Genomic DNA, 24,000 nt, shown 5'->3' with positions numbered 1-24,000 from the left:
CACTGTACTTCCAAAATCCCTCTGTAACACATTGCTTTAGTAAAAACTAGGAAGTGCTAATTAAAAAGAAAGACAGGATATGAGCGGCTGTATTCTGCAGACATTCCTACAGATACAGCAATCCAACTATCCAGTATAATCCAGCTTCTTCCACCACAAAAATTATGCTGTCTTTATCTAAGCTGTGATATTTCTGCACAATGATCAGTGATTTATTTGTGAAATTGCTAGAGTGGTGAAGACACACAGAGGTCTCAAAGCTCTGGACCAACGTAAATAAAGTGTCATAATATATTTAGCAAATAATAATGGAAAAAATAGAGAAAAGCATCAACAGAAGATGCCAGGAAACAAATGGGAATGGAGAAGGATAAAATTTCTGGCATTTCTTCCCCCAAATAAAATCAGTGTTCACAGTGCTGTACCTAAATAGCAGCAGCAAATTTAACTGCCTTTCCAAAAAAAAATTCAATCACATTATTTTTATATTTATCATTTTAATTTTCACTGCTTTCTTCTATTTACAACTTTTTTGTTGTTTTTCAAAAGACATGCTCTTTCATAGCTTTTATTTTATGTGCCTTGACCCCCAACTCTATTGTTCTAACCACAAAAACCCTGCGATGATACACCAGCTTTAAGTGAAAGCAGCAATAAGTCCCTGCATATTGTCTGTGATTTGTTTGTGTTTGCTTTAAGGACAGGAAAACGGAATAGCATTTAAGATGCTCATAATAACCATGCTTACAAATAACACAATCAATAGCCTGTGGTTTTTTCAGAAATCATTTTCAACTAACTTGTCTCCTAACACTGGAGACGTAGAGTGCTTTCATATGTTTGAGATCTGGCCTTTAATTGCTTCAGATTAACATTAAAATGCTGTAATGCTTACCAAAAATGTCTTGGGCATCATTTCATACATTTTATTTCATTTTGAACACTGTTATATATTAATGACAAAATATTCATCGATAAAGCAAAGATAAACCTAGAAATTAATTCAGTCTAAGGTCTCACTTACCCATTGATTATGTAGTCAGAGCTTAGTTAGGCAGGTGAAAGGTTCTGAATCAAACCAGAGCACTATTTGCCTGAGCTGTAGGAAACTCACAGCATATGTATGCATTTATCTAAAGATGTATCTTTTCTTGGTTACGTGAACATATTCTCCTTTCTGCAGAAAAATAATATGCAGAATGTTGGAGCCAAACACGAATTGCTAGAAGAGCTCAGGGTTTTGTTGAATTCCATCTTTATTTTTTTATTGACTTTCATGTAGGTGGTGTTTCTCAGAGGTTTATGGACAGCATTACCAAACACCAAGGACAAACTGAATTCTTGAACTTTTTTATAGTATGCCATATCTTAATAAGGAGAGTCTTACAAATCCCAATGCTGAATAGACATCTAAAAAGACATGGCATTAACACTGCTAACTTACTTGTTTACTGTGTCCCAGCTAAGTATTATTATTAGCATTATTTCCGGAAATGATTATCCCCTGTGGATGTATAATCTCTTGTATTTCAGTTTGGTTCCATTTTTGACCATACAGCATATCTGTGGAAAGTACAGCAATAGCTATATCAAAAGGTAATATCATGAAAGTATGCAATGATTTGTTTTCTCATGCGATTTAGTATCTGAAAAAGAGGAAGAGAAACAACACGAGACAGCTGTCCATGCACCAGCAAATGTTCCCAGAGCTAGCAAAACCAATGAAGAAAAATCATATCTACAATAAACAACACATACGAGCTTTGACAAAAATAAATGCATAAATAAGTAAAATAGATAAAGTCAAATTCTGTTCTCACTTACACAAACTCATGCAACTCATGCAAACTCATGGACTCTCCTGAGATTGCATGGGTATAACAGAGAAAAGAATTTGGTCCATTCATGGATCATTCTTAATTCAGCAAATGTTCCCCTAACCAAGCTGAATAAAAAATACATGGTTAGAGGGTAAGAGACCTTGTAAAGTAAAATCAGTGCCACACAAACATTTGAGAAAAAGCTTTCATCAGACCTGTCTAGTCCTACACGTTTAAAATTATCTGTGTGAAAGGAGAGAGGAGAAAGAGGAAAATCACCTCCTTGTTCCAAAGGAAATGTTATTTTTTTATAAAATTATTTTAGTTTGAGTGGGTTGTGGACAGCATTAAAGGAAATGAACAGAACAAGTATTTTCATCAGTTGTTATTTCGTGCTTGAAAAGCTCAAATACCGTTTCATTTACTAGTTCAATCTCAGCACCTACATATTCATCAGTGAAGAATACAGGCATTGACAAATTAAGGAAAAGAATCTATGAGGTTTTAAGTAAATGAGAAGAGTACAGTAAGCATTAACAGACATTATTTTCCTTTCCTATGTAAGGGCACAATGAGGTCCTGATTCAGTGCATTCAATGGAACAGTTTTTGTTAACACAAATGTGCTCTGAAGTGCACACAGTATCCTCTAGTCTAGGTCCACAGCTCTTCACTGATGGTCGAGTGACTTACTGTGTATTAGTCAATACAGTTAAGCAGTATGTACATCAGTTATTGTAATTAAAAAAAAAGAAAAAAAATCAAGGCTACAATATAAGACATATTTGTACCTTTTATTTTGAAAAGCATACTTTTCTCAGACTATAACTTCTCTTGCTGTTTCACAGAGTGTTTTGTAAAACTCTTAGGACCTGCTCCTACAGCGGGATACGTACTCTCTGCAAAATACTGCCTGCCCTTATTGGCACTGAGGGTAAATCATAGGAGGTACTGAGCAAATCATGGAAGCAGGCCCTTATTCACTATGTCATCCTGCTGTTAAATCTTTGCTAAAATGTTAGAAGAGGCCTCTAGGCTTTACCTTTTGCTGTTTGGTCTTTTCATAAAAATTACAAGTTTATGGACAGCAAAATGCAAATCCATAAGGGTTTATGTTTTCTAATCCACGTTTATTTAAACAGAGAACCCCATAAGTACGTAAGAACAGTGAATACAAGAGGTCGTGCAGCTACAGAGGATAATCATTATCATCAATAATAATAATATTAATACTTAGCTGGGACACAGTAAACAAGTAAGTTAGCTGCAAAAACTATTTTAATCTCACATCTGCTTAGAGAAAATACTATACATAGCATCAATTTGCAGCTGTAATAGAAAATAAATCTAAATTTTCTGACTAGATGCTACCTCCAGAAAAATATAACATTCCCTAAGCGCATAGTCTATGCCTTAAGGAATAACAAAAATAATGTACATATTATGATAACTATATCTGGGTAGTGCAATTCATGGCACAAACTCAGCTACTTTTAAACTGGAAAGCCATGGAATATCTAATAAAATTCACTTCCCAACTCTTTGGATGGGACTATATTTACAATCAAAAGTCCTCCATATGTTTCATACAAACAACTATCAAACAAGGTTCCAGAATCTGGTAGGATTAACATTTTTCATCCAAGCTCCTTACAACATAATGCCATTTTATTAATATGAAAATGCCCCAGAGTTGTAGGGTGAACTCCGCATATCATAAAGCTGGCTGCCACTCATGGTTAGGATCTTGCTTTCATGCAATTAATCTAAAAACACAAATCTGAAATTTAGGGGAGTAGATTTCAAGTCAATGAATTACTTAAAACATGGACACAATTTTAAACTGCCCTGGGAGTACTCATGTATTTAAAGAAAGGAGTATGCTTAACCTTTGAGAAATGAAGTTACAGTTTCCTTCTGAAATGTGCACATAATTGTCAATAGGGGCTATCTATGTGTGTCAGAGAAACACACACAGATGAGTTCACAGTTGCAAAAAGAGGACCTGAGCCTCAAAGACTAGACTAGAATGTACATATAAATGAGGACCGCATACTTAGTTTATCAGAGGCCACTGCAAATACATCCAAATTGGGTTAAAATCGAATACACAATAAGCCAAATATCCTGTTCCCTATGAATAAGTTGCTTTCAAAAGAGTTTCAGTATTGAAACTGAGTAAAAATAGTATGCCATGCATATAATGTTTGTGTTAGATTTCTTTTGACTTTAGGAGAATACATTCACCTACCCTCAGACTGTTTTAGTTCTGCCTGAAAGAATAAAAAAATTGGTTTCTAAAGATCATTCTTTATTTTTTTTTAATTTAGAAAATACCACTTACTGGTATTTTCTTTGCTGATTATTGAAAACAGCTGAAACTAACACGGTCCTTTTTTGTTTATTTCTGTATTCATATGCCGGCATCAGAGACACTGCTACAAGGCTGGGAGTATTATGGTTTACTTTACTGCCAGAGCTTGAATCAATAATGGAGATCTTTTCCTGTGAATCTTACCAAACTGGGGTCTTCTTATACAAATACGGTGAAAAAAATCCCACCATTCCCCATAACAGACATTGAGATCCAGGCAGCTAATTTTTTTTTTTTTTTCCAAAAGAGATATTGTCTCATACTGTTAATCTTCATTTTCAAAGAGATGCTAAGAGGAAGAGACAGTATTTGCAACAGCCTATTACAGCCTTAACCAGGGGAAAGTCAACCTTGGGGTTGGCAAGTTCCAGAGTTGAGAATTCTTGCCTGCTTTTGCACATAGGAGCTAAGAGTTATTTCTTTTATTGCTTGCCTACTTCCAAACAACAAGCATTTGTCTGCATTCCTGGGCCTAATAATTATAATTATAAATCAACATGCATTAATAAAATAAGTTTATAAGAGCTTACTTGGCTCTCTATTTATGGCATTATAAAATGCTCCCATATTACATAAGCAATCCCAAAAGACTTCTATTATCTGTTCTCCAAATCATTTCATGATTATCTCACAATCATTTCAGAAAGTAACAAGCAAAGTACTCTTTGTAAATATCTATTTAATTTCTCAGTATCACAATTCTGATTTTTTTTTCTCCCCTGTTCCACTATGGATATTTAAAAATAAGAGAACATCTTCTGGCCAGGTTACCGGGAAAAGACATTTTGGCTCAGACATGCACACTAACATAGTATTAAGATCAAGTAATGTAGCCAGCTTTACAGGAGCTTAAAGTATAAGGGGAGCTCTTAGTGAAGAAGAAGCATGCCTTTAGGTGCCCCCCAAATGTCTTGACGGTTGATGCTTCAACATAAGGATGATTAAGAAACCACACATCCTACCAAAATACTGCACTCTCAAACTTGGAATAAATTCCCCTTTCTCCAGCTGCAACATTTCTGAGCAGGGCTTTAGCACTCCATTATTGTGAATGCTTTTTGGCCCAAGGCAAAAAATATTGACAAAGTTCCACCTCCAAGACAGTTATTGTCTCTGTATACTTGATAGCAGCCTTCAGAAGTTCACCTGCCAGTATTAAATCCTTGGTTTGGGTGAGAGAGGTAAAAATTTGCTAGCATTCCAAGCTATTTTACTGTAGCAGCAGCTACAGCAGCAAATCAAATTGTTCTTTCAATTAAACCAGTTCAGTGCCTTAGAGAAGAAAGATCTAGCCTTCCCCTTCTCCAAAAAAAACTGCAGTTTATGCCAAGTCTGAAGTTTTTACTACAACTGAGAGAAAAAGGCTCAGACGTTCTTATTCTAGTGGTCAATAATCCACATCACAAAATAAAAAGCACCTCAGGCCATTTGCCTATAACTGACAGTCTTTGCTAGAAGCTTGTGACATTCAGGTAGGTTAGGCCCCAAGGTCTTCAAGGTGGCCATCACCAGGTTTGAACCTTCCTTTTGTCAGCAGCATGCACCAACAGATTTGTTAGAAACTGGCAATATATTGGAACATATCACAGAGCAAGATCAAACAATGTGTCATGATAATGTCCCAGATTTAAGAAGGCCAGAAAGAGCACTTCAAGATGTACTAAAGTTCCCTGATAGAAAGTATTCAGGCAAGTAAAATGGAAGCCTTACAACCAGGGCATTCTAAGGGCAAGGGAAGGAAAAGTCATTCATGGAAAGAAAGCATCATCCTGACTGTTCTGAAATAAAACACTGAAATACAAATAGAGCTAGTTCTGATTAAACAGCAAAATACCTCACTTTTCTACATCCCCCACATAAAGACATCTATCCACATACACAGCAACTGCCCCACACATGCACAGAGCCTCTTTGCATGTGGAACCCAGAATGACAGCAAAAATGTATCTTGCTCTGTTTTCTTTGTTTCTTTTAACAGTTTTCACAGGTAGGACCAGTGAAATAACCAAGATGACATCTGCTAACAGAATATATACCTGTCACTGTACCACAGATGGGACTTAAAGAGCTATGTGGCAGGTCCCTTTAAATGAGATGGCCGTGGCTACACAAGGATGGAAACCAAATGACCTCTCGTGGGTAATCTATCCAGGTTAGAGAGGAGGTCATTGCAGGGACACTACAGAAAGGCATGTACTCTGCATGGGAAAGCAAAAGAATGTCAGAAACCAGAATTTCATAGGCTCTGACTTCACAGACAGCAAACTCTTTCCCTGATGCTTTTTAAAAGAAAACTTTTAAACAGCACAACACCAAACCAACATCTTAGTATGAAACAAAATATAAAATCCTCTACCCTTCATGTAGACACTTCATACTGCCATCGTAGCAGGAGACATCAGACAGCTCTAAATCAAATACCTTTTCTATTGCCTTCACCACAAACCAATTCTTGTGCGCAGACACAAAAATAAGGTCTTATCTTCAGAATGGAAAGATACCATCTATCCTCAGTCTATCTTGATCAGGATCAGAATCACAGTAGATGAGTTTATGATGTCCAGACTCTGTAAGAAGCATGCCCACCCTTCAATCCTCCCTCAATTCAATGGAAGTTGGAGACACTCAGTAGCTCACAGGACCAGGCTTTATGCTGGCATAAAAATTTTATCCAAGACTGGGTTACTAAACAGAGAACTATCATAGCTCTTAAAAGAAGACTCTCCCCTTTTCTTGTTTCAAATTTGTTCCGTAGATAAAAATCTAAGAAAGTGTACTATCTCATCTACCTTCTGTATATATTTTTGCTGGTCCATTTTAATGTTTCTGAAAATGTGAATGTTCCATTTCTCTTTTCTAATTATTATTTCTACCACCTTCCTCTCCCTCACCATTTTCTCCATCCCTTACTCCCCCATGCCAAAAGCAGAGGAGTAAATCCAGCTTCTCTTCACTGATTATGGGACTGATTTTAATTTGTGCAATAGTCCTTTCAATAACAATGCCTAGTTAAAACATTCATTAAAAGTCTGTATCAGTCATTTAATGGGGGAAGAATCTAATAGGGTTACACTGGAACTCCTCCATTAACTTTTAACAGAATTCTTTCTTATAGTCGTGCTGTAAAACAGGGATATTTCACAAATTTAAGACCAGGCTCATTTTCCATGAGGTAACAGTTAGGTCACTGCTTCCCAGTCTTTTTTGGGTAACTATATAAGTTCACCACTTCAGCTGCAACAATCAGTCTCTTCACAACTTATTAATTGTAGCTTGTACTCACTCTCTCACTAGACTCCAAATCACAAAGTACCCTAAAAGTCCAAGTTGCACAGCTGGTCATACTCTATATAATAAGCAGAGAAGTAAGGCACAGCTGTCAGTTTCTAAAAAACAGAAGTACCAACCATTAACAATAAGGGACCAGATCCACAATAGTAATTATATATCTGTCTAACTTTTTATTCAGGAACTAAACTCCCAACCATCTAAAGAGATCTTAGCAAATTTGCCTAAAAATGACATGGTATCTGTATTGGCACATTTGTCAGTAGCTACAGGGAAGAACTGTTGTACAGATAATACAGAGATATTATATAGATAACTATAGATATACAAATATATAGATACATATGGATATACAGATACAGATATACAGATATTATAGATAATTCCACATTGATGTTATTGGGAAAAAAACAAACAAACAAACAAGCTAACCAGCTTCCTACATTCTTTAGCCATTCTATGGTGTTATTAGACTGTAATATAGTAATAATATTTAGCAGTTGTATAATGTTCTGCTACCAGTAAATCTCAAAGTCCTTTTACATAGAAAGACAACTACTGCTAACTTCATTTTACAAGTGAAAAAAGCTAAGGCACAGGGAAGAGACAAAGAGTCTAGGTCTTCTAATTCCCAATCTCCAAGAGAGATGTTGAAGTCACTAGGAATTGGCAGTGTTCCTTCAAGACTGGGCTTAAAATAAGGGAATACTCTGGTTCTTGGCCAGATTCTGAACGGTGGAAGTACAGTTTAACTCTCCAGCATGACAGACCTCCTCCAGTCACACAAGCATAGGGTACAGGTGCATGCAGGAAATGAAAAGGGATTTACTCGGGAGATTCCAGCTTGTACAAGTGAATCACTGTAATGGAATAGGTCAGAACCCTCAAGTTTCATTGCCAGCTTCAAATCCCTCCACCCACAGAAAGCAGGGGGAAAATATTGTAAAGATTATCCTCCTGTCACATTTTTAGAATTAAGAATTTCATTAATCACTGAGAAGTTCAAAGATCCTGTAAATCTGATCTTGTTTGCACTTCCACCAGTTGGACCCTGACGCAGCTGTGACTCCCAGTGGCTGCAAATGAGGTACCCCAATTGAATATGCACAACTGAGAGGAATCAGGTTCATGAATATTATGGGTTTGCTTAGCCTCAACTGGCAACTTCAGCAAGTTTGAGCAGGGTCCCTGAAATCAACCGGGCTTGTGTAGCAGTGCCTCTTTTAAAGAAAAATAGAATGAAGGCAATTTTTTTCCACTCCATGCTGCACAAGCTTTGGAAAAAAAAAATCAAAATGCAATAAAATGTCCCTAAGATACATGTGGTTGTATATACACCTTTCTCAGGATGTAGAATCATTCAGCTTTTGGCCTTGTGCTTCATGATACACTGAACTAAGCAGATGTTTTACTACTGCCCAACACAATTTTACTCCCAAGTTTGTTTATATGTGAGTATATATATAAATACAGGCACACACACACACACACACACACACACACTCGCAAGCTTTTCTCAGGCTAAATGATACACTGCAGAGTGCAGACAAAAAATGGAAAAAGGTGAAAGAACAGTGCTCTCTTTCTTCCCCTCTTTTACTATTTAGAAGAAAGACAATAGAGGAAAGTTCTGGGAGCATTTGTTTTTTTGTTTCATCCACTCGTGCATCATGGTTAACTCTAATGAACAGACTGGAATTACACCTAGGAAAGGCCAAGGAAAACAGGAAACACGGTATGCCAACATACAGACTTTTTAACAAAAAGGGTCAGAACCTATTATCAAGAAAGGACCTATTTTTCTATGTACAAAATCATCTAAGCTTCACCTAAGCCTTTGGAGAACTTTTTTCAGCCCTCTTGAGAACAGCATAACTACTGGAAAATACATCCACTATCTCCGAATAGGATAATAGATGTTGCTGTCTCACACAGGAAACCTGTAAAATGTGACAGGAACATATCACAGGAAAAACTTAAAGAAATCTGAATCTAGCCATTCAGTCTTAGGTTACATCAGGATCACACTATGAATGCTTTCCAACATTTACCATTCATTACCACATCTTTGTACTTTTGCGTTGTGATTCTACACCTCAGCATCCCACCTGGTGTTTGCCATAAAAAGATGTGTTATAAAGTATTCTGCAGCTCAGCAAAGCAGATCACTGGTGCAACTGAGTCAAGAGCACAGAGAGAAAGGCTGGATTAGAGAAAGTCCAAGTCATCTTTTTTTCAGAAATAAAAAATTTGAGACAGTTTTCTTTAGGAAGCAGGGAAACTCAAGAGTAGATGAAACCCCAGTGTTTTAACATAAGCAAAGATGAAGGCTGATAGGATGCTGGTGCTGGTGCTTTAATTTCTCTTTGGGTAGGAAGAGACATCTAAACCACTTCACTTAGCATGCAGGGCAAATATTACCTCTGTTACTACAGAACCACAAGTTTCTGAGGGAAATGTAGCACTTCAGAGTATACCACTATACTTCTGTACAGAAGCCACATGAGTGCTCAGTAACAAAAGTACTCCCAAGGAACCAGATTTAGTTTGTGAAAAGAGGAGTAGCTGTAGTTCAGCTCATTTCTAAGAACAAATCTAACTGCACCTGGTGTAGACTGTCAGTGAAAGCAGATTTAAGCTACCACGCTGAAACTTTGCATTGAAGCAGCTGAGGAATGGAGATATGTTTTGTTCATAGAAGTAATCCCCACTGCTGTGGAAGGGGTAACCTTCAACAGAAGGGCAGCAACAAATAGTGGCAGTAGTAACAAATTTTCACAATTGTTTCTGCTACCTCTTTTGTCTCAGCAAACTTACCACAGAACTGAGAGTGCCATAAACTCACAGGGCACTCACAGGTGAGATGCACATAAAACACAAACATGCAACAAATAATCGAAGATACAGAAAGATAGAAATGAGCAGGGTGGCACTGTGATGAGGAAGAGGATTACAGAGCCTACATATTTTGCTGAATGTGGAGTAAAACTGCTACCTCCTTCACTTGCACAGAAAGGAAGGAGAAAAACATCAAGTAGTATACTCCAATCCAAAAACCCTCTCTGGGAGAAGGGAAAAGAGAAATTAGTTACTTTTTTAAAGTTCAAAGTATTGCAGGGATGTTCCTAGCTCAGTCCTATCTCTACATACTAATGTTTTATTTCTATGCGGTCTTTTCATACAGAACATACAGTGCAAAGAGACAGACCTAGAAAGACGTATCTGATCTAAGCAAAAGTCAAGTTGGAAGCAGAGAACTTGAAGGAGGACTTTCCATATGTAGACTGAGTGGGTTAATCTGAGGAAAGGAACAGTACTTCATCAGGGTCTGCTAGAAATTGTGAACCTCCTAAAAGCAGATGCTGCTGATTATGTAAGAGAAAGAAGGAAAAAAGAATGATGATAAGAATTTATCTCTGTCCCAGATATATAATAGGGTAGATGACGTGTTTATCTGATCATCCAACAAAAGTTCTTACTCTGTCACTTGATCCCTGATGAAGAAAATTAGAAGTTCAAATGAAGAATTAATTTTCAAGCACGATGCTACTTAGCAAAATGCACTCCAGCTCACATGTCATATTCTCTGTGTAACAGAATACATACAAGGGATAATCTTTTTAAGAAAGAGTGAGAAACAAGCAGCTCATCATGGGCTATCCGTGGTAATGCAAATTAGCTGGAAGCTGCCTAGTCTAGAGGGATAGAAATGATTTAGTGAGAGACAGAGCACTGAACAGGGTATCATGGGTTGTGGACTATATTCCTAGCCCTACAAAGTTTGCTACAAGACTTTACCTTTTTAGTGTCTCTCCTTACCTTTTACTCCATATTAGCTTTCTTTATCATGACTGTTAACTTTGGGAGTAGCGAGTTTGTGTTCAGTGCTTCTAAACAGCACTTAACTAAACAGTTTCTGATCTTGATTCAGAGACACTAGACAAAAAAACCTTGCTTCTCAAATCAAAAATAACAACAGCAATTTTAAAAATGTAGCAATGTAATTTGTACACAAAGCCAAAGACAGCATAGAAATACAGCTAACAAACACCCCCCACACACACAATTTAGATGTTCATGTGATCTGCTACCTTTAATTCAAATAAACAAGGCAAAAACACCCAAGTGTATCTGATGCTGCATTGGAAGTAGAAGTGCAGAAGACACCTGAACATAAGGCTAATTTTTTTTTTTTTTTTTGGCCTTAGTAATACATCAGTAAAGGAAACACACCAGTTCTGAGCAGCACCAGAATTCAGCAGAACAGAAACATGTCTCGGCGGGTTGATAGAAAATGCTACATGTTACACAGAATATAACTGCTCTGTAAATCTACAGGCCAAGGAGTCAAAAAAATACACAGACTATTGGATATATAACAAATGCAGAAGCACCTGTGCTAATTACATCACTGACACAAGTTAAGTGCACAGTAATCAGACGACAAAGTGCTAACAGTCAGTGAGTTACCATGTAATTACCATTGCATCCAATGGAGTTATCCCGTACTGTATGTACTGCATTGTTCCTGTTACTATGTGGTAACTATCAAATTACCACGTGTCATCACTGTAACATCAGGTTGATCCACTATGGAAATTCACTCTGTTCAACAGCAGTCTAAATTCTTCATTTTGCCCCTCTGGTGATGTGGACAGGTGGATTACATACTGAGCTATACTAAAGGTTAAAGTACTAGGTTAGGCACTTCATAGATTAAAACTGATCAAACAGCTTGATTCTGCCACCTCTTCCCACTATGAGTTTCATTACTCTACTGCAGATGGGATAATACTTGACAGGGTACTACTATCTGTCCCAAAGTGATCATTTTCTCCTTAAATTTCCTGTAAAACCTACATCAACTTTCCCTCTCAACGACTACAGTAGTTACTATCTTAAAAAAAAAAAAAAGAGTAGAAAAGCAGGTTTTGCCTGCTGTAAATGGAAGGGAGTCAAAGATGTCAGGAGATCCATTTAGGACTTATACTGTTACTAATCTATTTTACTGGGAAGACAGGCAGAAAATACCACTCTGATTGGAGGAGAGAGTTTTGGAGGTTCAGGGTTTTTTTTAAAGGGACAGGCAGTTACAAAATGATAAGCTTTGGTTCACGTTTTCTGCATTTACATTTCTGTAGAGAACAAAATTAAGTGTTAGAAGTGTTTTAAAATAACATTAGGAATACACACAAGTCTTGGAAACAACCCAAGCGAGGGAGCAAAACTGCAAGTGTAGCTCTCAACCTGGGAACCTCCCACACTACAACAAACTCATTAGCAACTGCTAACAAGCCACCTGGTGTGAGCTACATGATAAGTGAAAATACGATGGCAAGGATGTTATGAAAATGGTTATCACCCATCAGTGCATTCACTACAAGGAGTATTTTGCACATATATTTTACATTAACACTTGGAAGGTGCTCAGACGTTATGTGAATGGGAGCCCATGCAAGAGCCCACACAGATGACATAGTGGCTTCAAGGGCAAGGACTGTTCACCATTAGCTTAAGTGACATCTAAATAGGTGCACAGCCAAATTTATACACAAATGAAAATCAAAGACATTACAGGGACAAAGACAGTTGGGTAATTATATATATAAAATCTGAAATATTATAAAAGATTTATCCACACTAGGAAAGACAGTCTTTTCTTACCATGGATTAGTTAGCACACAGCAAAATCACAGAGAAGACAAGGCAATTATTGTTTCATACAGGTTAGCAGGGTAAGATATCCACTCTGGGGAAAGTAAAATTTATTGACAACTACCATGTGTCATCTTCACTAGGACTGGCCTATGTTTGCAAGAATATACAAATTAACATAAAGGTAAAAAAACTCTTTTTTTCCTTCTGAAGAAAAGCCTGTGGTCTGAGAAAAAAATGCGGCTATGATCATTTCCCTTGCAGAACACTACCACCTCAATAGCTGTAGCCCATAGCTGAGTTCTTTGAAACAGTTCATTGAAAGGTAAGGGTATTCCTATGGCTATATCTGATACATAAGAAATGGCTTAAAGGCAGGTTTTTGCCAAAAATGACTATGTTCCCCTTCATACTTCTACACACAGCATTTCTGATCACATGCAACTTACCAATCTGCCAGTGACTCAGTGGGTGCAAGACTACAGCACTGGAGATGCATGCAATTTTCAAATACCAGGAACCAACAGCAAGGTAGCTACTGTACATTTATTGACAAATCATGCATTGTTGTCTGTTCAGCAATTTACCTTCCTCACTATCTTCTGTAATCCCTTGCAGAATCCAGTTCCCCTTATGTTTCAGTAGTTCCAAAGCTGCTTAATAAGGTATGGCAGTCAATGGAGCCAAGAGTCAATTGGGAGGATAACTCCTTGCAAGTGATTTCAATAGAGAACCAGAAGCAAGGAATGGAAACAGATTCATGTACTCATATTACAGCTAGGTTGTTCTTACACTGTCAAATATAGTGTCTCTAAATCACAAGTGATATTGCTCTGTTTATAGTAACAAACATGGTGAAACACATAATACAGGAGGTTTCACCACTGTGTCACCTAGTCCTGTGCTAAGGAGAGATGGTAAAACAATAACAGCGTCCTAGCCTTATCTACACTACATCTCGCACCATTCACCACCCCATGCATGGAGACCTGAGCCTAATCATCTGAAGTGTAATCTTTTATAATAGTTTGGCTGCTCAAGATCCATTCTTCACTCTAAAAGTGCCAATAATGTTGTGTTTAGAAAGATCTATATCACTTAATTTGCTACCACATCAGAAAGAAAACACCCTGCCCTGGTAAAAATTGTTTCTGTAGAAAGAACTTTTATGTGAATGTGTGAATATTTCTGAAATACAATGACTAGCATCTCCAGCACTGGGATCTTTCAAAACATTGCCTGAAACAAAAAATTTGGGCAAATGCTACTGTTTTGCTCATGGAAAATAATGTATCAAGTTATGGGAGAGGAGGAACAAGGACATTGTCTCTTTAATTTTGTATGCATGATAATGTTTTTAATCACTAAGGTCATACCTGTATGTGATGACTGACAACTTTTCAGCTTGAATCAAAGCAAACAGCTGTTGGTTTGATTGTCTAGCAACTAAAAGTTGATGGATGACCCTTAAGATGGATAACTACCATAAATCACCTCATTCAGACTCTCAGGGAAAAAAATTAAAAAACAATGGTTTTCATGACATTTCCTGCACTCCATAATGTACCATGATAAATTTGGCTGCCTTATGGATGCACAGTTGTGGTTGCTGAAATTAGACACTTTTGTTTTCTGCATTCTACAATTCTTCTAGCCCCCTCTGTAAGGTGTGTTCATATTAATATACTCCACTGTCAGAAGAAAGCAGAATACCAGAAGCTACTGTCAGTCACCACAAGGCAGGGAGAATCTGTATTGAATCTCTGCATCACCAAACAGCTTTTAATCAGGAAACAGCAGTCTTATATCATAGCTATGGCACTGGGCTACATGCATTAATAATGGTTACAATATATTTAGTGTAATGACTTGACCCCGGTCAACATTATTGATGCTGTGATTAATATGAATTTGATAAACTGCTTCCTCTTTGAAGACATTTTGTATGTTTCTCAAGCAAGAGAAAAATACTTTTTATGTATAAGTAAATACAGTAGGCCTTCCTAGAGGCATTCTGATTTCGGCTGCACAGGTGTAAAAATAGATTTCTCAGGATTTATACTAGTGTCCCTGAAATTGGAATCTACATCACACACACAAAAAAAAAGACAGACATCCCCACTTTTATCTCATTAACAGAAAAAAAGCCCAAAACCCCAAAACCATGATTCTAAGTGGAAGACCATATTCTCCCCAGAATGTTCAGACAGAAAGGGAAATTCCCTTTTATTGTTCTAGATAATAGGATTTCTCTGTTTGTTATGTACAGAATACATATGCATTGAAAAGCAGATGTTCATAATTGCTTCCATTGTTTGGATTTTTTTAAAAAACTCTTGAGCTTGACTATTCATATGAAAACTCTCTTACTGAATTTGGTTTATGACAGCAAAGTGATTTCTGGTTTTGTTTAAAGAAATAAGCATGAGATAATTTGGTGCAAGGTTTAGTACATCCTTGTGAAAGTGTTGACTTAAATGTTAGTATGTGAGCAGTTCACCAAAGACAACAAATGTGGTAAGAGCTGCCTTCCCCTTAGTAGATACCTGTCAGTATCAGTAAACTACTGGCCAATATAACTTTTCTTGTAAGATAAGACATTTTCCAAACTATGATACATGACCCACTGATGGGGGACAGGTCAAGAGGGACGCAAGCTATGTTCAGAGGCATGAGAAAAAACTCAAGAACTAAATCAGTGCAAATGGAAGATATGCAATTTCACCTGGAGAGCAGGGAGTTACAAGGACAAAGTAATTGGGAAAATGATGTTAAGGGAAGAGAGTTTTGAGTTGGAATTGAACTATCAGAACTTGTGTGAAAGTCTTGATTGACACCTACTTGTGCTGTATTTGAAGCTGATAAGGAGCTTTATGCTACCAGCTTCAAGAACTTCCCCATTTGATGAAGTCAGTTGAGCACTTTCTGAATTAAAGTTAATTCATTTCTAAAAATCAAACATGAAAAGTCATGTTCCAAAGCATGAAGCACACTCCAGTAGATTCAACGAAGCACGCTGGCATGCTGGTGGTGCTAGATCAGAAATAACACTTTAGCTGAACTACGTCCTCAGATTTTCCGCGGACTGTAAGCAGCTTTCTAGGACATATATTCTGAAAATACAAGGTGTATTTCACCTGCAAGATCCAGATCTACATTTCCTAATTTCACATAAAAGCAGAAGGTAATCACACTGTGCATCAGACTGTTAGGTCTGCCGTGTTTCTCAACAAGCAACAAACTTGACGCTCCATCAGGTATGTATGCAATTTACCGGGCTCTCCATTTCCGTAAGACACCTCAAGCAGTAAGTGAATATGTAGTTTAGGCACTCTTTGTCTCTCCAAGCAGAGACAAATGTGGCAATGTAACAATGCTAGTTGCAATGCTACTTATTTTGAGCTTCTGAAATTTCAGATCACAGCATTCTATAATCAATATTTTGCATTATTCAGCCACAGTACCCCTGCAGCTGAGAACCTAACTAGCATAATTCACACAAACAAGTCTCAAGTGCACCTAGATATGTTTAACATAAAAGCACTTATATACATATAACATTCAGACACAATCTCTATTTATTGTCTCAGCTTTAAGTCTCGGATGCCTGCGGGAAGGACCCACTAAAGAGGACAAGATGGCTTGCTGGCCCTTTAAAACTGAAATGCTTGTTTCCTTTCTGGAAGAAAAGTAAATCATGCTATAGTGAGTGGAGCTTTGAAAAAGCATCCATCCATTAAAGTTCATGGATCCTCGTTTCCAGATTGTCCCTCCCCTGGCTGTGTCTCAAGTTACAGCCTTGTACAATCCAAGTCTAAATAATATTCACTATGATAAATGACACCATAACTCCGATATCCACAATCAATCTTTGCTTTAAAGATACATCCATCTTCAATAATGTTGATGGGGATTCTGTAAAATGGGAAACGTGACTGTTTTCCCGACCTCCTAACAGTGGGGGAAGGAAGCTCTGAGTGATGGCTGTCAGCCCACATCTGGCTGCAAAAATAAATTAGCCTTATGTAGACAAATGAAAGGACCAGCCCTGACTAGAAAACAGCCACTCCTGAGCAAAGGCTAATTTATAGGACTCCTTTCTGGAAAGTTCCTAGCTGAGGCTACAGTCTCCTTAGCTATCTCTTTAAATGATATCTGATGCTGTAAATAACTTCAGTGTGGTAGGAACTATGCAAAGTACAAAGAGTGATTTGGTGGGGGAAGGGGAGGAGACAGTAACTTTCTCACATTCTTTGTACATGATCAAAATGTAAAATTCAGCCATTTAAAACACACACACAAAACTTTTGTTTCAGCAAAAATATTGCTATATTTTGAAAACATGCTCTTCTTTGTTGACAGAAGATTATTTTCTGCTTTAAATCCTTTGTCATCTCCTGGCTGCGGGACTGAGGTAACGACATCACAGAAATTAAACTATTCAGTGCAAGTGACACCTTGCGGTTTGGGGATATTTTTTCTGTTAAATACTATCAACTTTTCTTTTTCCTCATCTTCCCCCCTCCTCCTCACAGAAGTGTTTCACAAGAAGTGTGTTGAGTTCTACCCAGGTCACTTCCTCTGTGCAGGTGCAGTGAGACTCAGATGTTGTAAAGTGGCATACAAAGGAACTACCTGCTGTATTTATTTCAGCATATGGTTTTGAAATAACCCGAAGGAAAATTTAAACAGGAACATGGAAGAAAACTCCCTCTCACTCACTCCCTCACATGAAACACAAATTTCTACCTGTGCACAGGACAGTGGCTACCCTTTTTTCATGACTGAAATGCTTTATTACCTTATTCTTTATGTTATGACCTTGGCCTGCTGCAGAAAAACCTAGGACTTTAATTCTTATAGCGTACAATATATGGGATTAAAAAAACAAAAAAACAAAAAAAACAGTACTTTCCAGGAGCAGCCGGAGAAATGGATGAGAGAGCAGCCCCATCCACGTTATTTCTGCGCACTGCCTAGCCAGCACGGCATCTGGGGCGTCACAGCTGCCCGGGGAAGATCCCGCAGCGGTGGTGAGGGCTGGCGGTTGTGGTGGTGAGGGTTAATTCTGTGAAGGTTGAAGGACTTACAGTAATGCTGTGAAGACAGAAACATCACAGGCTTTCCTGGCAAGAGGCTCGCAGAGGGTAGGAGGGGACTGCGAAATGAACTCTCTCAGGCTTTGTCGTGTACGTTTCCCAAGGCCCGGCCTGGCCCCTTTGATAAATGACACATGTCATTCTGTCAGAGGCTGACACTGCAGCTGGGAGGGCTGGTGATGTATGACTCCACTGAAAAGGAAATCAACTTTTTGGCACCAAGTAAGACTGTGCCCTGTATAAGGATTTTGTTTCTCAAAAAGTGAAAGATAGACTTAGGATTAAAAAAAAAAGTTGAAAAACAGATTGAACGACAGCTTACACTTAACATAAATTAACTCAGTAATGGTGAAATGTGCTAGCCTGTGATAAATAAAAGCTACATTAGTCAATTATTAATCACACTCCAACTTGTAGCCAAAACCCATGACTTAAATCTGAGGCCTGAGCTGCCTTACAAACAGATAAGACAGTGTTTGATAGATGTCTTGCATAGTGTAATCAGGAAGGAATCAAAGGCTTAGTGGTTTAACCAAGGGGGTGTGTGGAAGGTTCTGGAAACTGAGACTGGGTAAAGTGGATAACTGGATTGAAAGCGCCCTTTCACTGGGGATACAGTATATCTTTTGACTGCTTAAAAGGGGGGGGGGGAGACATATCTGAATTTGGTTTAATCTTTTTTTTATATACAGGAATGTCTTGAAACTGTATTTCCCTCCCCCACCTCCCACCACCACTACTGTGTTAAATCATTTAAATCTGATCACTATTAAATGGATTCTCACCGAGACATCAAGTGTTTCAAATATGATCGTTTTGCACGGATTACAATTTAAGCATTTTATTTAATCGAATGAACTCGCATCAGGCTGCAACACATTCAAGCAGATACAAGCTGTAGAGAAAAAGCACAAAGCTGCATAAACTAAATGATTCCTATTCAGCCAGACTGTAAAGACAAAATAAAGGATTTTAGACAAAAAGAAAGAAAAAAAACCCCTAAAAATCCAGGAACACCGGAAGGGGGAAGGGAAGAAGGGTTGCAACACCTAAAAAACAGGATTACGCATATCTGAAAGGCCGAACTTGCGCATCACCTGGATGAGATGGAGACCTAGAACAGCTCTGCTTTTTGTTTATCTTCTATATGCAGAGCAATATGACGGCAACCGAATCCAAGGGTGATTTTCATTCTCTGACCACAGAGAGAACTAGTGTAGGATCTACGTAGCGCCGACATATCACTGCTACAAGTTCAGCTGCCCTGAAACGGCTAACCTACACTTGCTGTAGGCCCTCTGCCCAGTGGTGAATTTCACACAGGATGCGAGTTCCACCATCTCCTTCCCAGTGTAAATGTTCTTACGTGTCCTCCACACCATCCTAAACTCTGCTTACATGCAAAATAAAAGGTCTTAGGTGATGCATAGAGCCTTGAATAGATGTATTTCTTGGGTGAACTGTAACCTCAGGTCCTGCTCTAGCAATGGCTGTACATGGGCGCACCCCTGTGACTGCACGAAGTTAAGTTGCCAGATCCGGGTCTTTGGGATGGATAAGTCACGTTCGAATGTCAGCTGTGTTTCCTCGAGCAATTAATAGAGAGCACCATTGGGAATGGAGGCTCTAAATCACCCAAGTGCTGAAGTTCTTTCCTGAATCAGGCCTTAAGGAGTACTGTTATCAGCTGTAACACTGTATAAACATTTGTTTCTCAATCAGTAATTTACATATGCTTTACATCACTTCTAGTGATGTACCAATCACACCAGTGTACCAATGACTTGGTTAGAGCCCCTGAAAACTCGGACACAGAGCATAACTGTGATACAGCACAAGTGACTCTAGTTTTAACTATGACACAGAAAGGATGCAGATCTAAGTGAGGAAAGAAAACATTCACAACATCAACCAAGAGGGACTCCATCAGACAATTTCTCCAGCCACAAAAACACTGCAGAGAAAACCTTTGACCTTTAAAAAGAATGATTACCCTTTTTTTTCCCCCCTCTCAGCATGTTACTACTTTATACTGCATAATACAGTAACTTTTAAGTGGTTTTATGTCGGACGGGGTCCTACTGTGCTCGGTGCTGTACAAACATACACTAGGAAACAAATGAGCCTTTAATGTTAATCAAGTGAAACTGCATTCTTCAGTTTACACATGCTGTACATGCTCGACTTTTTCAGCAAAACAAAGATGAAAATAAAATGGATGTCATCTGTAACTGTCAAAATTACACCACTGGTTATAGCCAAAGTCTGGAGTTTGTATTCATTCATGTGCACATATGTAGGTACATTTAACCACATACATACATGCATTCCCATGTCTTCCAACCTGGCTTCATGATTTTACATTGCAAAGCAACATATTTAAGTGGTGCTGTGGACTGGCCAGTAAAACCAAAAGTGATTCAGTTTACCTCAGTTTTTAGAAGTAAACTAACAGTTTAGCTCAAGCAAAATCTAAAATAATCTCAACACCTGAAAATGTCAGCAGCTGTCTAGATCACAGCAGCTACACCAATTTCAAGGTGGTGTGGAGAGTACTTAACTGAAGAATTTAAAAACAATTTAAAAAAGAACAAATTTCAAAGTAAATGAAATAAGGAAATCCTTTGAAACCTAAACTTTAGTGACATCCCCTACAGACAGTACAGCTATTTTCTCAATGCATGTAAAATTTGACTATGGGAAGAAAGATAAAGAGTAAGGAAAAAATGTGCATTTAAAAACATACTCACAGAGTCTAGTGGTTTAGACTTTTGCCTTCATATTGCTAAAATATAATTTTTAAGTCCATAAAATTTCAGATAGTGTGCAAAATGTTTATATATTACCAAGGTCTTTCTTTAAAAGGTTTATACTTTTACTTTATGACCTGTCCTTGATTTGACACTTCCGCTCATCAGAAAGGGATTTATAAAATAATCCTGAAGGTGAGGAACAGACATCTGTCAGGGACTGGCTGAGTTTCACTTTGCGAAATTTAAGAAGGGAGAGAAATCCTGTTAAGCTCTCTTTAGTCACCAATAGACATCAAAGGTAATAATTAAAGAAGACAGACATCATAAAAATAAATTTATGTAGTTCTTTATAATGCACAAGCACTCTAATGTGTAAAACATCTATTAGAGTGAAAGAAAATACAACATTCCAAATGAGCAAAAATCTGTTTTGTTTGAGTTTTCTGCCTACTTGGGTAACATTAAAAAAAAAATACAAGTTTAAACTAAAGTCTTTCAAAACCTTTGCCATCTGTGGGTGCATGAACTATGGATGACCCCGAATGATTTGCACTCTGCTCAGAATCCCTTAGAAAGCACGGGAAAAAGTATCATTAAGAATGACTGATGACTGCCAGTCATGGTTGACCTCACCCAAGCTTTGGTCTCTGCCTCAGTAATAAGCTGTCCTTTATTAGCACCAACACTCCATAAAAGGGGTGTGTTTAGTCACAGGATAGTGGCCTTCTAATGCTCATTGCTTCTCCCTGAAAGATTGATTAGTGCTCATTTTTACTGCCTTCACAGTATATACAGTGACAGTGCTGCAGAGTGTCAGGGCCTGCAATATTGATGATAAGTACAACTACAAACTGGAGGTTTGGAAAAGGCAGAGGACTGGGAGTTCACTCTTCTTTTCAACTGGAAAACACTACTACTAAAACAAAAAGAACAAAACCCAGCTAACACATGAGTTACTGATATTCTGGTATAAGATCAGCTGAAGTTAGGGAATTCCCTTTCCCTGAATAAAAGCCATTTAGAACACAAAACTTAACAGGAAAGGTTGTTTTTTTATTTTGTTTTGAAAATGCACAGGCTTTTTTCTTTTACCTACCAGATGTTAAGACAAAAGCATTACCCAAAAATGGATGCTCGTGTTTATTTCTTATATACTGATATTTCAGAATTGCTTTTAAGAAGTGACTTACAGGGTAGGAGAAATTTTTTGTAAGCACCCCTGATATGGAAACTACTGCAATGTCCCTTTGCAGCAGCAGGTGCCTCTTTAAGGGTAAAAGAGAAAGGAAATGTGTCAAAAATGTTTTGGCCGTTTATCTTCTCCTGCGCAATCTGCCTAAATTAACATGACTCTTCTGCAGCTTTTACTCTTACATTTGAAATCAATGGGATCTTTGCAAATTCCTTCAGTTAAAGTAAGTTCTGAGTATAACCTGGCATTATAGGGGAAAACCATTTGGCAGAATCATGTAACATAGTATGGAATTCCACACAGTGAAAAGAATATTTAAAATAGAGCAAGACCCAGATGTGTTCCTTGCAAAGCATCAGCACCGTGGTGATGAAGAGCAGGTAAGGATTCATGAACTATTTCATATTAAGAAATTCCAACCTGAACGCATTACTTGGAAGAGCCATGCCTTGACTTGATTTAAAAAGTAGAACAGAATTGAAAACAGTCTTTAAAATTGGTGTTTTAACCAGAGACTTTATAGCATATGAGGCCAGCTCAAGTTATACTGTAGTAGTTTAATATGGAACAACTTGTCCATATGGATCTTCCTAGGAACGAGTCATTTCACGAGCTACAGCGAGACACAGCTGAAAAAAGGCATGTTTCACTGTTACTTTTATATAAATGGGAAGCTGAGCACAGCAACCTCATACCAAAAAGTACTGCAGCAAGAGTTTACTGCATTAATAATAGGATGCCCTACTGCTGTGACACATTCTGTACTTTGAAATAAATATTAGTCACAATAGTTAGGTTTTAAATTCATATACTTTAAAGCTGAGCTGTACCTATGTCACTTGCAATAGTAATGATTTGCCAGTAAGGCCTATTAACCATTTTGCAAAGAGCTCCTTCTTTCATTCAGCCTGTTGTACTATCTTAACAATATCTTACATCATTTAATCATTTTAATTTATTCTTACTTAAAAAGAAAAAACAAACACTGGCAGTTGAAAACTGGATGTTGGAAATTCATATTCACACTTTTGTGTTAGATTATCAGCTGAATTTACTTGCATCTAATAAATAATTTCTTTTTTTAATTTAAAAAGAAAAAAAAATTCTGCTACATGACTACATTTTATGAGACATCATGCTCCTAATCCTATGGCACTGAAGTCAATGGCAAGACTCTTTTATATATGTCTTTCAGTCTTTGGATCAGGCCCATCCTGAAGAGCATCCATTCTTTTCTTTCACTCTATTTCCCTTTCACTTTGTACATCCTAAATGACATGATATAAAAAATAAAAAACTTAACATTAAACCAGTGTTTCTAAATCAGGAAAATTTGCTTGTAAAAAATTAAAACTGTGGCTTGTGCTGAAAAGCAAAAATATTACTACTTCAAATCTTGACATTCACACAGTTCCCAGTTCTTTAGGTGGTTAAAACTGACCCTGCTGTACAGACGAAAACAGAGACAATGATAAGCAGCACTGTGACTATTAGCTTAGAGGGATTCTACTTGGCTATTTTCCTGCAGCATGCACTGCAATCACAATAATAAAGAAATCTTGTATTCCACCCTAATTCACCGAGAAATAGAAACGCTGGAAATCTAAAATAATTAAATCAATTCTAGGTTTTTCAGAATGGAAAGGAAGTTTCTTTTTCATATGAGCTTTGAATTTCACAAAGATACAATGGCCACGGAAAAAAAAAGAGAAGGCCATCAACTAAAATAAACTGCTTAGCATTGCAGCATTATGGTGAACAAACAACAAGAGCAAACCAAAAAATGAGACACTGGGAGAAATAAAAATTAAAAAAAAAAA

At 37.6% G+C, this 24,000-nt stretch overlaps 1 protein-coding gene across 2 annotated transcripts in view; it reads right to left on the bottom strand.

Moving 5' to 3' along the window:
- Positions 1-24,000, bottom strand: part of TSHZ1 (teashirt zinc finger homeobox 1) — a 53,793-nt gene that overhangs the window by 20,483 nt on the left and 9,310 nt on the right. The window contains exon 1 of one of the 2 annotated variants that reach the window (XM_013940322.2): positions 1,025-1,071. The exons of the other annotated variant lie outside the window; for it this stretch is intronic. Within the exon in view, the coding sequence (XP_013795776.1) occupies positions 1,025-1,028 (4 nt within the window). The 5' untranslated portion in view covers positions 1,029-1,071. Of the gene's footprint in view, positions 1-1,024; positions 1,072-24,000 lie in introns of those variants that run through there. 2 annotated transcript variants of the gene reach the window in all.

This window comes from Apteryx mantelli, chromosome 2, assembly GCF_036417845.1.
Source record: "Apteryx mantelli isolate bAptMan1 chromosome 2, bAptMan1.hap1, whole genome shotgun sequence".
In the NCBI taxonomy this organism is placed as follows: domain Eukaryota; kingdom Metazoa; phylum Chordata; class Aves; order Apterygiformes; family Apterygidae; genus Apteryx; species Apteryx mantelli.
This window is presented reverse-complemented; position numbering and strand designations above follow the sequence as displayed.